Genomic DNA, 14,646 nt, shown 5'->3' with positions numbered 1-14,646 from the left:
TTCATTTGGTTTTGAAATTAAGAAATGACATTTATTTTTGTAGAATGGGGTGGTTAAAAATATCTGATTTCATAGGTAGGATTTTGTCACCTGTTTGGCATTAAAGACTATTGCAGTTCCTTGTGTTTTAATTCAGTGAGGTATTGTAAATACATACTTGGCCTTAAATTACATGTTTTTATTGATTTGTTTGCATTGCTGTTGTAGTGAAAGTTTGAGGATATGATTAAATACTATTCAGTCCTGGACTGGGGGCAGGAAACAAACCCGAAGGATGAGATACTAACTTTTTTGTTTTCCTGCAAAGTAGGAACATGTGTTGTCTTGTCAAAAGTAAAATGGGCTTACTAACTAACAGTGCTGAAATCTGGCAATTCCTACTTTCAGTTTAATGGTGGCTACAAATTAGCCTTGATTGCTCTGACAGTTCTTGAATTGCTGTTATCGTGTTTCATCTGAATGCTCTTCTTGTTGAAACCTGATCTAAATGAAATACTAATATAGTTAATGTAAAACTTTGGATTTAAATTTTTCTTCCCTCTGGAAAACTCTGATCTTTGTAGAGTATTTGTTGGGTTTTAGCATTTATTTTTTTTTTACACTGACAGTTTATTTCGTCAAAGGGAATACAGCTTCTTTCCTTAGTGATGCTTCTTAAATGAAAGCTGGTTTGCATAGGAATAAATATTGGTCCAAAATTACTTGATAGGATGTGTACTACTCTAATCCTGACAATACAGTTGGTTGGAAGAGGAGACAAACCATCTTACATGCTTAGATTTTTTGGTGTAATTTTGAGTAGGCAGCTACCAGGTATTAGGTTAAGATAAAGAAGCACTTTCTAGTTCACTTTCAGCAGCAGTTTCTCTAGACTGTTTTTAGAGGCTTTTCAGCAAGCATCTTGTGCAGAGACTGTCAGAAATTAAAAAAAAAAAAAAAAGTTCCTGGTATTCAAATACTTCCGATTGCCAGACTGGTCCTTCAAGGGTTGCAGGCACCACTGTGTAGTTATGAACATCCCAGAGGTGACTCTGAAATGTACTTGAGATTCTATAGGTGAAGGGCCAGTGTAGATGCTTCCTGGGAGGAAAGAGGTGCAGGTGATGCTGAAAACTTGTGAAGACAACAGCTGAGAACCAGATGCTTTTTTCTTGTTCAGAATGACCCCAGCTTTGTGAAGAACTGCAAATGAGCGAGCAGAGTATGTGTCATGAATATGATGGTTTAGAGTATTTAGATGCAGTGGAGTATGAGGATCTTGTCATAAAAGCTGTGTTTAGAGGAAGGTGAAGGTTTGAAGTGGGGATTGAATATGGAATCTGGAAAAAGCTAAGCTGAGTTACCAGGTAGTTTAGGTATTTGTGGTGTATGTGGGATAATCTGCCAGTCCCAGCCTGACTATATGGATTATAGGGGGGGAAGTACTGTTTCTGATGGTGCTCTTTTCTGGACAGGATTGATTACTTGCTGAGTATTTCACTACTGATGTCATTCTTAATGGACTTTTTCTCTGTTGTTGCATTTGTTGGGAGAATTAATGTTGTGTGTGTGAGACTATTTAAATTCTGTGTGAGGAATAGTGCTGTTTTCTTAGCACCCATGAGCATGTTTCATAAGTAGTGGGGTTTAATGAAACCTGGACTCCAGTGCGCTTGTCTCCTATGTCCCTATACTTCCTCTGCTGTAGTACACTTGCGTCACACCATGGATTTATTAAGGCTATGTTTTCCCATGTCCCCTCTGTCTGTCCACAATACATCCTCTGGGATGAGGAAGCTGGGAGTCCTGCAGGGTCTTGTGCAAAGGTCTAATTACCCCAGGTCACTGCTTCCCTCTGCTCCCACCTGGGAAGCCACCCCACCGTGGTGACAGTGCGACACATGTGCTGGTGGGCTGACAACTGCTGAGCGATGCAGACCACATGGGGGTTTCCTGCCTTTTGAAGGGGCAGGGCTGTCATTGCTTCATTCCCTTACGTTGGCTGTAGGCTTTCCAAAACTTGCATTGCACTCTGTATTTTTTTTGGTTGTTTTCCTTAAGCTTGCTGGAAATTGTTGAGTGAATTTAATTGTGAGGTGTGATTGGCACTTTCACAGTCCACTTACTGGTTGGGCTTTATTTAAGGAAAGGGACAAAAATTTGGTGCTGCATAGGTTTAAGTCGCTTGTACTAAAATGCTTAAGTCCCACCTAAGGCTGTGCAAACCATCTGAAGTCCTGAACAGGATTGTTGATGTAGAGGAACTGTAGGCTTTAATTTTGAGCCCTATTAAAGGGTTCTCAAGTACCCATGACTTTGTTTTTGTTTGTACTGAGTGCTGTTTGTGCCAGTGCTGTATTTTGCTTTTCCCTTCTGCCTGTTTACTTACTGTCATAATATAACGGTTTCTTGGGGGTTGTGAGAGTGTGGAATGCAAGCCTCTTGCTTAGCTGGTATCCTCACTGCTATGAAAATAAACTGGTTTTCAGTTTGGAATGCTGCATTGCTTAATTCATGGTATATTTTTGGCTTAATTCAAGTAGAAAGTTGTATTTTCTGTGTGGTTTTAGCAGTACGTGGGAATTGGGAAATACATTTTTTCTGCCTCAGTCCTAGGAATAAGTGTCCACATTCATAAAGCACAACGTCTGTATTTTCTAAGTCTTAGGAAATCGTAGCCAGGGTTCCCATTCAAGAAGCTGTGATGTTGTTGCTTTGGCTGAATGCCGAGTCTGTTGTGCTGCTTAGCTTTTTTTTATTATTTGTTTTTATTTTTTTTTTAATCCTTATTGGCATTGAGTCTGCCCTCCAGACAAAGAGCAGACAATGAATTGCATTGAATGACACTTGTGAGCAAGGAGAAACTGGGTCAGTTCCAAGCTTGTGCAGGGTGTAGGTATAACACTGATATTGAATCATAGAATTGTTTAGGTTGGAAAAGACCTTTAAGATCATAGAGTCCAACCATTAACCCACTGCTAAACCATGTCCCTAAGCGCCACATCTCAATACCTGCAGGGATGGTGGTGACTCAACCGCTCCCTCAGCTCCTCCTCATAAGGCTTGATCTCCAGACCCTTCGCCAGCTTTGGTGCCCTTCTCTGGACACGTTCCAGCACCTCAGTGTCTTTCTTGCAGTGAGGGACCCAAAACTGAACATGCTGTAAGGTGTGTTCAAGGTGTGGACTCACTAGTGCCCAGGTACAGGGGGATGGTCAATTCCCTTGTCCTGCTGCCCACACTATTTCTGATACAAGCCAGGATGCTGTTGGCTACCTGGGCATGCTGCTGGCTGTTGACCAGCACCCCCACCGGGTCCTTTCCTGCCAGGCGGTTTTCCAGCTGCTCTTCCCCAAGCCTGTAGCGTTGTGTGGGGTTGTTGTGACCCAAGTGCAGGGCCCGGCACTGAGCCTTGTTGGACCTCATGCATGGCCTCAGCCCATCCGTCCAGCCTGTCTAGATACCTCTGCAGAGCCTTCCTGCCCTCCAGCAGATCAACACCCCTGCCCAGCTTGGTGTCATCTGCAAACTTACTGAGGGTGCACTCGATCCCCTCGTCCAGATCATTGATACCAAACGGGACTGGCCCCAGTACTGAGCCCTGGGGAACACCACGTGTGACCAGCGCAGCTGGGTAACTCCATTCACCACCACTCTGGGCTTGGTCGTCCAGCCAGCTTTTTACCCGGTGGAGAGTACACCTGTCCCAGCCATGAGCAGCCAGTTTCTCCATGAGAATGCTATGGGAAAGACTTTACTAAAAGTCTAGGTAACCAACATCCACAGCCATTCCCTCATCCGCTAAGCGGGTCACCTTGTCATAGAAGGAGATCAGGTTTGTCAAGCGGGACCTGCCTTTCATAAACACCTAGTGGCTGGGCCTGATCACCTGGTTGTCCCGTATGTGCTGCATGATGGCACTCCAGATAATCTGCTCCATAACCTTCTCCAGCACTGAGGTCAGATTGACAGGCCTGTAGTTCCCTGGATCTTCCTTCCAGTTCTTCTTGTAGATGGGTGTCATGCTTGCTAACTTCCAGTCAATTGGGACCTCCCCAGTTAGCCAGGGCTGGTGATAAATGATTGAAAGTGGCTTAGTGAGCGCTTTGCCAGCTCCTTCAGCACCCTTGGGTGGATCCCATCTGGCCTGTAGATTTGTTTGTCTCTCAAAGTGGTGTAGCAGTTCACTGAGCATTTTCTCTTGGATTATGGGGGTTTCATTCTGCTCCCCATCCCTGTCCTCCTGGCTCAGGGGGCTTGGTGTCTGGAGAACAGATATGAGGGGTTGAGGTGGAGGAGTCTGCTGCTGTTCCTTACTGTGCTGCAAAATCTTTTGATGGATGTTAGGGTCATCTAGTGTAACTTACTATGACAGAACACTGAGTAATACAGCATGTTCATTAGTTATTCATTAAGGATTTACAGTTTTCAGCTGGAGTGCTGTCACAATTTTAATTACTTCATGAAACTGCATGCTGAGGTCATGCAGAAAATGCCGGTGCCTGTAACACGTATTATTTATTTATTTTTGGAACTGATGTGTTCCTGCTAAATAAGATTATAACTTCAGAATCTCTAATTTTCAGGAGCTGGAATTAAACTTGAGAATAGCACAGGGCCTTTTTTTTTTTCTCTTTTTTTTTTTTTTTTTTTTTTTCCCCCCTTGAGTGCTGTGCTATGTGCTGTTGTGTTTTCATACCCTCCTGCACATACTTGGGCCATGAAGAGCCAAAGCTACGTGACCTAAGGATCGTGCTTAGGCACGTTTTCAGTAGCACAGGTGAACAGGTGAGCATTATATCTTCTGAGGAACTGAACGTGAAAATGGAGTGCTCTGTTCTGTAGTTTTTTGATTGTTCTGTAGGTTTTTAATTCCAATTATGCTGCAGGCTTTTAATTTGAAGAACAGTAAGCAGAACCAATTTTATTGAGGAAACTAAGGAATAAACTTCATTTGTGGAATGGATAGTTGCCTGTTGGTGACTTGTGAGCTTCACAAATTGTTTTTTCTCTGAAAATAAGGTGGTGTTATCACAGTCTGTTTTTCTCATATTGTAGCTTTGTTACAAAGTACTGTATGTACTCTCTGCTACACTGAATGCAGCAGTGGGTGGGGTAAGGATAAATTTAAAAGCATGTAATTGAAGTAAGATTCACCAAGTGATATAAAGAAACCTGCTGGGAGATGAATGGATGGTGAAAACTTCTCTGAGTTCTTGAGCTGAGGGGAAATACCATGTAGTTACGGCCTCCTGCCTGAGAGCAGAGCCTTTGCGTGGGATTGGTGATACCTCAGAGACAAGTCAAAAACAAGAAAACCTGTTCAAAGATTGTGTCAGAACATCGTCAAGTGCAGTTCGTAGTCAGCTTCTCTGTCACTGAAAACTGTTCAGCAACTTTCACTTCCAGCCACCACAAGCAGAGGCCGGGTAGCACTGCTGTGCTCTTCACAAGCTGGCAGATTTTCAGGAATTTTGCATGAGATACGATACCTGCTCTGGTGAACTACACCTGTGGATTTGAGAGAAGTCCAAGTTACGAAAACTGCTTTTCAAGAGCAGAGAGACTAGCTTAGAGACAGTTTTTTCACGTATCTGGTGAGGATTAAATTAAGAAAACCATTGTGGTATTGTTGCATTGGGAATATTAAGAATAATCTAAAGTTTCTCTTACTACTTACAGAGGTATTGGTTGTGTTATGCTTCCTCTGAGCATAAATATTAGATATGGAGCTGTATTTGTTTTTGTGATGATGATGGGTGTGGTGTTCCTTACGTTGTTTTGTTTCTGATACTTGTTCACAGGCATGTGTTGAGCAAAATCTCCAGAGTGAAGGATTTAAGGGGCTAGGCTTCTTGCTGAAGATGCTAGGATCTGATCATGCGTGTTCAGTTTAGCATAGGCCAGGTTATACAGAAACAGTAATTTGAGAAAAAAGCAGTTTTCAGTTACGGTAAACTTGATGTGTTAAAATATGGAATGATACTGCAACATGTAGGTACAGGTCTTAACTTAAGGTTGGAGGTTTAGTATTATAAAATATAAGAAAGACCTGTTGGACAAGTTAAAATCTGAATAAGAAGAGTTACTGGCCTAAGCACTTGTAGTTAAGAGTTTTTGTTAATGCTTAATCAGGTTTTGATAGCTGTAATTGCTTCTTGAAATCCGAACAGAATAGTCTCTTACAGGTTGGTTCATCGGGTTTGGCACAATGAGTGACTTTACACTGAGAAGGCAGGAAGTATTTTTGTCTTTTGTTTTCCTTCAGTCTGTAAATAAAAATGATGCCAGAGGATCTACCAGATCCAACCTTGAGGAATGTGACCAAAATAAGCCAAGTACTTGAGGTACGCACAAAACTGCCATTGTTTGTTAAAGCTTACGTACCAAACCAAACCATGTACTTATCTTTTCTAATACATGCATTTCAGAGTAATAGCTAATAATTGAAATAACATTAAATGCTGGTTTGTACATTTAATCAGATTTCAATTTCCATACAAATGAAGCTCAGCAGACAAGAGTAGTCTTCATTAGTGTAGCAAATGAAAAGTGGTGTTCCTTTCTATGAAAAACTGAGATTCAAATCTATACTTGCTATATAAATGCTAAAATCTAACATGTATCCATAGTCTTAGCTACAGAAAGAATATCTTAATGTATCACACTTTACTGACTGGTGGATCTCTTTAATAAAGAAATGTTAAGTCATTGCAACCAGAAGAACCCAGACTTTCATAATCAGTCACTGAGTTTAATCTCTGCAACCAAAGCACTCTCCTGAATTGACACATTTTGGAGGCTTTGATGTAGGCCTCTGGCTTCTCATCTGTACCTCTTAAATCGTGGATTGCCAAGACATCAGAGTTTTTGTACCGCTATGATTTATGTATCAGGGTTAGGAACAAGTAGCTTATAAGGGATCTTCTGCCTGTCAAGGTTACATTTCTGCTTTAGGAGAGTTTTGGCTTTCTAGTGTTCCTTTTTCCACTGGTTTCTGTAACGGTAAGCTTCAGTGTCTTGAAAATATAAGGTTCAAGTTTAGATTTTGAAAACTTTTATGTGTTCACCTAATGCTTCATGAGAGGTGTTTATTATATGTACCTGAGACAGGGCCTTTGTCATTTTTATTGGATGTAGTATTTCTTTGGGCTGAATTCCTTTTACATCTCTGTAAAGGATGATTGATTGAAGGAGGATAAATAATCCTGTGAAGGCAGTATCAAAGCATTCTCATTTACCCACCACCTTGTCTTTGCAGAAGTGTTTTGATGAGTAAATAGTGCTTGTAGACTGTAAGGGTGCTTTTTTTGAGGTCCATAAGCAGTTGGCATCTGTTACTTGGCAGAAATTTTTATAGCTTGCTGGTTTTTGCCTATTGCCGAGAGCCATTTCCACCCTTGCTGCTTCTCTTACCCCTGTGGTGGTGTGACCTGGTACAGCTTTTCATGGGTCAGCACAGTGACTCTGGTCAGTAATCAAGGCTTTTTTTGTGGTATGGAGGTGCCCGTCCCAGCTCTGTTTACCGGACAGCACAGGACTGAAACTAGCTGTTCTGCCTCTGAGGAGATGTGTGTGTAATCCCAGCATACCAGAAAACGTCTTCTATTAGAGATAATACTTAAAAAAATAAACACCTTAGTAGATGATCTAGCTTCATTGGCAGACAACTGTTATGAGGGCCCAGTTCCACATTAATTGATACTGAATCGGTATAACTGTTTCTGCTGAATTAGTTGAGCATGCAATCTTTCTGACTGCAGGGGGACAAACTGTAGCTGAACTGATTTAAAATTAGTGTGGACAGACAATAGCTTAATTTGATCTGAAGCTCACTGTTTCAAAGCCAACTGATCAAATTCATTTAGAAAACTGAACTAGCAATGTGAACTTGTATTGAATCAGCATTTTATCTCATGTTCCTATTGCAGTCTTGATTTGATATTGGAAGTTCTAAAATGAGATTTACTGTGTTGAAAAGCAGTCTCAGATACAGGATATAGATCCTCCTCTGCTTTTTTTCAAATAAGATAATTGTTTTGAGTAATTATTGTCCCTTACCTTTTGCATAAAAAAGATGAATAAGAAATTAGTTCACATTTAAATGCAAGCAAGAGATGCCCTAGTTGAAATACACCTCTGAAAGACTTAAAATGAAGCAGAGAATGCAAGTTGCATGTAGTGTAGCATCCAGGGTGGCACGCTGACCAAGTGTGCATCTGCTGCAGGAAGGGTGCACTGTGGCTTCCCAGTGCTCAAGCTCCAGAAGGAAAATGTTCTCAATTACACAAAAGGATGACATGAGATGATTAAACCTGAAGGAACTTCCTGGATTGTTTTATAACTGCAAAAAGGTGTTTGTTTTATGAAAGGTGAAGCTGCTGGAAATCAAAGCAGTGTGTGTGTATGTGTATTTTTTTATTCATGTGTCATGAAGTTTTTCCTGTAGATAATGCTTCTTGTAAATATCTGTTTTGAGTACTTAGCAGAAAATGTGGAAAGTAACATGCTGTAAAGAAAATTTAAAAATCTAGTTGAGCTCTATGTTGAAGCACGTGGTAAGTGTTGTAAAACATAGGCATTCAACATGTAATTCAGAAAATCTGCAGAACAAAAGCTTCCTGTATGACTGTAAGCAACCAGTTTGAAAACTTAGGGTTTTTCCCTGTATGAAACCTAGATTTTTCTCTAAGTCAAAAATCCTGACTTGTCACTGAGTAACATAGAAAAGTAGTATTTGGCAGCTAAGGAAGATGAATATATGACACTGTTTGAATTTATTTATTGTCTTGCCTGTTATGTCTGGTATTTGATTAATTAAACTTACAAAACAGTTGGATATTTTCTTTTAAATTTCAAATTATAGGTCCACAACTAGCTTTGGCAAGACGACTTTCAGGTGAATCACTTGTGGGCAGGTGATATTACCTAATTGTCCCAACAAATTGTTACTGGGTTTTTTGGCCTTCGCTTGACAGTTTTATCTTGGGTTATATAGTAAGCGTGTAGAACTGATACATGGTTTGAACCTGATTTCAATTTTTCTTCTCTTTTTTTTATGTAAAGGTAAGGAGTTTCTTGCTCCCTCTGACCAATTTGTAGCTCTTAATAAACTGTTGCTGGAGAGAACAGGTGAAGTGTTACCAGAGAACACATTGTGTTAATTGTTGGTATTTCTGACACAGACATTTGCTCAGATAGGAGTGTGCAGGTTGCTTGGCTTGGGTTTTAGGGAAGAAATGCCCTATTGTTGGGATAGTATGGAAGCAGCATTCAGGACTTCTGCTCGTAGGCTCTTTTTATCCGTAGCCTTTAGCAAATGATGTGATTCTCTACTTCATTCTAACTGCTGACGGAAGGATGACTTGGTTGGCAAGATTGTTGAGGGTTAACATTGTAGAAATGCTTTGAGATGGTAAACTGAAAACACTGTATATAATGACACCTCGCCGCTTGAAGTGTTTTCACGTTCTCACACTGCTCAAATTTTGTGATGTTTTGTAAGTTTATACTATGTATAGTGCAAAAACTACAATTGCTGCTATTTCCAGTGTTTTACTTGCCTCCCTTCTTCGCAGTAAATGGCAGATGAATGTAATTGTTCTAAAATGAGATTTCAGTGTACTAAACTTTGTGCTGTAGCATAGCAAAGACTGTAGCTGATCCTTAAAAGAAAAAAGAAGCCTTTTATGTTAAAATCTCATATGTGAACCATAATACTGATGTAACTCATTATGTTGTATGCGGATGCTAGAGGTGGTTGCCTTTCCATTTTTTGACGTCTAGGCAGTTGCCTTTAGCTAATGTTGTATCGGTGCCTGTGCTCCAACAGCTGCTTGCTTGTAGCTGAACTTGTGCCATTACATATTTTCTAACAATTCTGAAAATACAGAATGTTTCTGCTTTAACAGCTGGTAGAAAATGTGTGTTTTTAGTAGTTTCATGGTGAGTTACCATCAATAGCTATGAATAGTGGGGGATATCTGGCTTTAGGGACAGAAGTGGGACTGGTATTTTTGAAACTTTGCAGTTCTTTTGAAGAACTGGAAGTCTTACGTGGGTGAAGAAACGGTTTTTATTTACCACACTCCTAGAAAGTACAAAGTCAGACCATGTGTTAAGTGATTACTTGCATTTCAAAAAAGATGGATGGATGGTGACTTTGTGTTGTACTGTTGATTGCTACTGCTTATGTCTTCATGAATCCTTCTCTGCTGCTGGCAGCATGACTTGCCTTTCCTGCAGTAAAGAGGCAAGCTTGAAATGTTTTCATTTTTCTGCTGTTTTGATTTAAAAATAAGCTACTGAAATGAAATGCATGACAGGGTTGTGGAGACTACCACCTATCCCGTGCATCCCCGCCTCTCCCAAATTTCTTGGTTCCTTGGCCGAGTATCTCACAGGCTCATTATAGGGTTGCATCTGTTTTTATCTATGTGTTTTACCTCTGAAGGCTCTGGCCTGGCTGGCTGGTGTGCTCTGCCGTGGCAGTCCTGAGCATGGGGCCGAGGCAGTGTCAGCAGGCAGCCCTTGTGCCCAGCTGAGCCCTTTGTGCTCAGCCAGTGCTGCTGCGCACCCGCTGCCGGACCTTCTCCAAGTGACAGCCTGCCGGTGTGCGTACCATGGGGCCTCAGTGGAAGTCTGTACTCCCATCGGTGGCAAGGCGCTGCCAAAAGAACTGATCTTAAGCATCAGTCCTGAAGGAGGCCATTGGGTATGGCCAGACCCTGCCTGAGCACAGGTGAGAGGAGGTTAGATTTTCTCAGATGATTGCATCTTGTTTCTCTTTGTGCTAAACCACAGTAGGCAACACACAGAAACAAAACAATTCAGGTGAAACTCATCCAGAAACTGCATGATGATTTAAGGAATTCAGTAACGTGGGGATATGGGCCCTGGGTTAGGATGGCTCGGGAGGTATTATGGGCAGTGTTTGCAGAATACAGAGATTTTCATTTCACAGTATTTCTTTCAGTGTCACATTCCCCGCCTCTGCAAGAGAATTGTGTAGCAGTTCGTGTTTCTTGGTCTGAAATAATTAGTGCATCTGACATACATGGCTTCCGTTGGGAACAATTGTTCAGCTGGGTTGAGTGGTGTTTTAATATAAATGTTTTGTACTCTTCCATGTATCCACATTCTTCAGACAGGAGTGTCTGTAATACAGGAAGCAATGACATTACGGCATGTAACTGGCATTTTTTAAATGCCCGTAATATTGGGATGGAGTCATCCTTTTATCTGAACCAGTCATATGTAATTGTACATAAAACAGCAATAGAATGTATGAAATTGTAGAGACAGAAGTATTCTTTACTGGTTTTCCTGTGTGCACATTGCTTGTAGTGCTTTCCTGGTGGGTGCTGCCTTTCGACACCGGAGGGCTGTGGAATAGCTTTCTTCACAGGGTGTGTACGTGACTTCTGTTAAAATCAAGCAGTAAAAAATAAAGAGTTTGTTTAAAGTACTGAATTTTGCAATAACTGCAGGTGGATGCAATGGAAACTGGGAGCTGGGCTGAGACTAGACTTTCCTGTGCAGAATATCTACCACAGGCTCCAATGTAAAATCTGTACTTGAAACTGCGATAGTAGAACTTTCTAAGAAACCTTCCACTGTGTGTGCAAAAGTGGTGAAAGAAGCTGCAATGATTTAATGACAAGTCGATGCTTTTCTGTTTACTTGAAATTTTGAATAATTTTAATTTCAGCTTGAGGTTTTGCATGCGTATGGTTTGTGGTCCATCCATTTCCCCCTCCCTCCCCCTGCCCAAATTAAAGATGCTTTTTTAATTTTCTCTCTTGCTGCACCGGGTAAGTGAAGCTTAATCTTTTATTCCCCTAACAGGGTGGTGGTGGTGTGCTCCTTTGGGCTAAATAAATTTCCCTCTTTTGGTTAAATGAATTATTTCATTTTTGGGGTTTGCTTTGTTTGTTTGTTTGTTTTTAATTTGGAGGGGGATCATTATGACCTAACCTGGTAGAATTTTTTTTTTATTTTTTTTTTACATTTACCCCGTGCTCATTCTGTTACCTGTTTGGACTGGGTAAAACTCTAAATGGGTGAGAACACTCTTGTCTTCCTGTAAGGTCTGTTGCCATCAGTATTCTGGCAAGTCTGTGTGATTTCTTAGCAATTTTTTGACCTGAATATTTTCTCTGGGTAGATGATTGCTGTGAGCATGTGTCCATTTTTTATTTTTCTAGAAGAGCAGGTCTGTGCTTTGAAGAGAAACCAGACTAGAACTGAATTTTAATCTTAACATTGAATTAGAAGCTTGTTATCAATATCCTATAGCAATTATTAGGTATATGGGTACAGCTTTTATTGTGAGTGCATGATAACTGGTTTTATTATGCCTTGTCATGTTGTCTGCACAATTAAAGGTGACCTCTGTCTTGATTTTGTTTAGATGTGTGTTTCAAGAAGGTAACAACTGCAATTCTAGCTCTCTTCTTAGATTGTAAACAGTGGATGAGAGAATACATACCTGTGTTTTCAATTTTCTTTTAGAGATTTCTCCCTGCAAAATGGATACCTACTTGATTCTTTCAAAACCAGGGATAAGTGTGTTTTACTTTGAAACACTTTTCTCTTTTAAAAATAAAAAAGCGTTTGTTCTCTAGACATAGTTTACCTGGGATTATTGCAGCCTGCTGAGAGGAAAATGTGCTACCTTGTTCAAAAACGTTGGTTGGAAAATTGACCACCACTGTCCAGAAGGAAGGTGGAGCAATATTCGTCTGGTGTGAAAGTGAGCCTGTGGGTGCTGATGGTGACTTGCAGACCTGCCACCTCTAAACAAGCTTAAATTGTTCGCTTGTGTAGGCAGATTTTTTTTTCATTGCAAAAATGTTTTGAGGGACACAAGATGAAGCTGAATTATTAGATTCTGGCATTTGATAGATGGAATTGATACAAAGAAGCTTTGAAAAATTTGTACTTTTTATAATGCTAATTAGGTCTGACAGTATAATGATGGCAAGTAGGCAGTAATCTTGCAGAAGCAGGAACTACATGTTTGCAGATATTGACAGTTTCTTGTGAAGGATGTCTTCATATGGAGAAATTCTACAAAAGAGCTTAAGCTAGAAAGTGAAAACAGGTTCATTGATACAGATAGTTTTACAAGTAGTTCTATGAAACTGCTCTAAACCAGGCTGGACATTTGCGCAAGTATACGTAGTGATTGGAATGAAAATAGGATTCTGAATTTATTGTGTAATCTATCACTTAACTACCATAGCATATTTGTGTTGAACTTTGGTTCTGAGAAAAGTGAACAAGTAATCCTCAGTGCCTCACAATAAATAAATGGGTAATGCTACAGTGATAGCTGCTCACATGGTATCTTTATCAGGAAGTCTGTTACCGCAGATGTCTGAGAGCATTATTTCCCAAGCACTGGAAGCTGGCCCACCTGTCTATTAAAAGCACAAACATGCAGTTTAAAACATAGAAGTGATCTGAAATCAAGCAGTCTTGAACATGCTGAGTTATCCGGAGGTTTTGTCCATTACACTTCAGTAATATGTTACGTGATGTGTGATTAACGTATGTACAGACTTGCAAGAATAAAGGCTTCAAACAGCACAACTTTCTTCTTTCCTAGAGCTCCGCTGCACCCCAGGGGAGTTTGCATGTCGGAGTGGTACCATCCAGTGCATCCCTTCAAAATGGCAGTGTGATGGATGGCCCACCTGCGAGGATGAGAGTGATGAAGTTGACTGTCCAGGTAAGTAAAGCTGAGAAGACTGCTTAACCTCAGCGTCAGCTGGTTTTGCAGCAGTACTTTGACTCTTTAAGATTGCTTGCTTATTTTTATTTCAAAGTGGAGATTGTTTGGTAGAACTGTACCCATTATTAACAAACTTTGAGTTGGATTTTCTTCAGTTTGTGAACTAATGCTACAAAGAACTGTTTTGCTTGTCTGAATTACATTTCCATTCTTACAGACTGAGTAGGTATCCTGGAGATGAGAAGAGTTTGTAATCTAAAAAGAGACTTCCATGACGAGGAAGAAATAATGTTGCAGTTAAACCAAAATGACACCTAGACCTGTGTCTAAATTCAGAATTACTATTTTGGTTGTATATTACTCAAACTGTTCTGGGTGACATTGTTGGACTTCGGTAGAGAGCTTGTTTTATTGCTCCCTGTTCTGATTATGCTTCTTGTGCTTAAGTGGAGAACTTTGTTCTGCCAAATAAGCTGGTGTATTTGCTTGTCGTAAACTCTTGTGATTACATGCTTTCAGGAGCCTATCACCCGCAGTGGTTCTCTGCTAAAGCTACTGGATACTGAGCTGTCTTTAAAAAACAAGCAAAAATTTTTATATAATCATGGTTTAGAAGATTTTCATTTGTTCCTGACAAACAAGCAAATGCAACTATTTTTCTGTGTTTCTTAAAAGTGAAGGGACCTGTAATTTTTTTTTTTTTTTGCTTTAAGAACAATGAAGCAGGAATCTGAAAGCATGAATGCAGCTGTGGCATAATTCAAAACTGTTATCTCTACAGTGTGACTAAATTGCATTCAGAAACTATTTTAAGTATTTTTTTGCCACTAAACTACTTAATTTGCTTGAGAGAGAATCACAAAGTTTGCAGCATTGTCATCACAGCATTCAGTCTGTCATCATTCTGAATTGTGGGTTATTTTAGAGAG

At 40.3% G+C, this 14,646-nt stretch overlaps 1 protein-coding gene across 1 annotated transcript in view; it reads left to right on the top strand.

Moving 5' to 3' along the window:
• DGCR2 (DiGeorge syndrome critical region gene 2) overlaps positions 1 to 14,646 on the top strand; it is a 51,096-nt gene that overhangs the window by 8,837 nt on the left and 27,613 nt on the right. Inside the window, exon 2 of the mRNA XM_056335864.1 lies at positions 13,592 to 13,714. Within this exon, the coding sequence (XP_056191839.1) occupies positions 13,592 to 13,714 (123 nt within the window). The remainder of the gene's footprint in view (positions 1 to 13,591; positions 13,715 to 14,646) is intronic.

The sequence above is a fragment of the Falco biarmicus genome, chromosome 1, assembly GCF_023638135.1.
Source record: "Falco biarmicus isolate bFalBia1 chromosome 1, bFalBia1.pri, whole genome shotgun sequence".
Taxonomy (NCBI): domain Eukaryota; kingdom Metazoa; phylum Chordata; class Aves; order Falconiformes; family Falconidae; genus Falco; species Falco biarmicus.
This window is presented reverse-complemented; position numbering and strand designations above follow the sequence as displayed.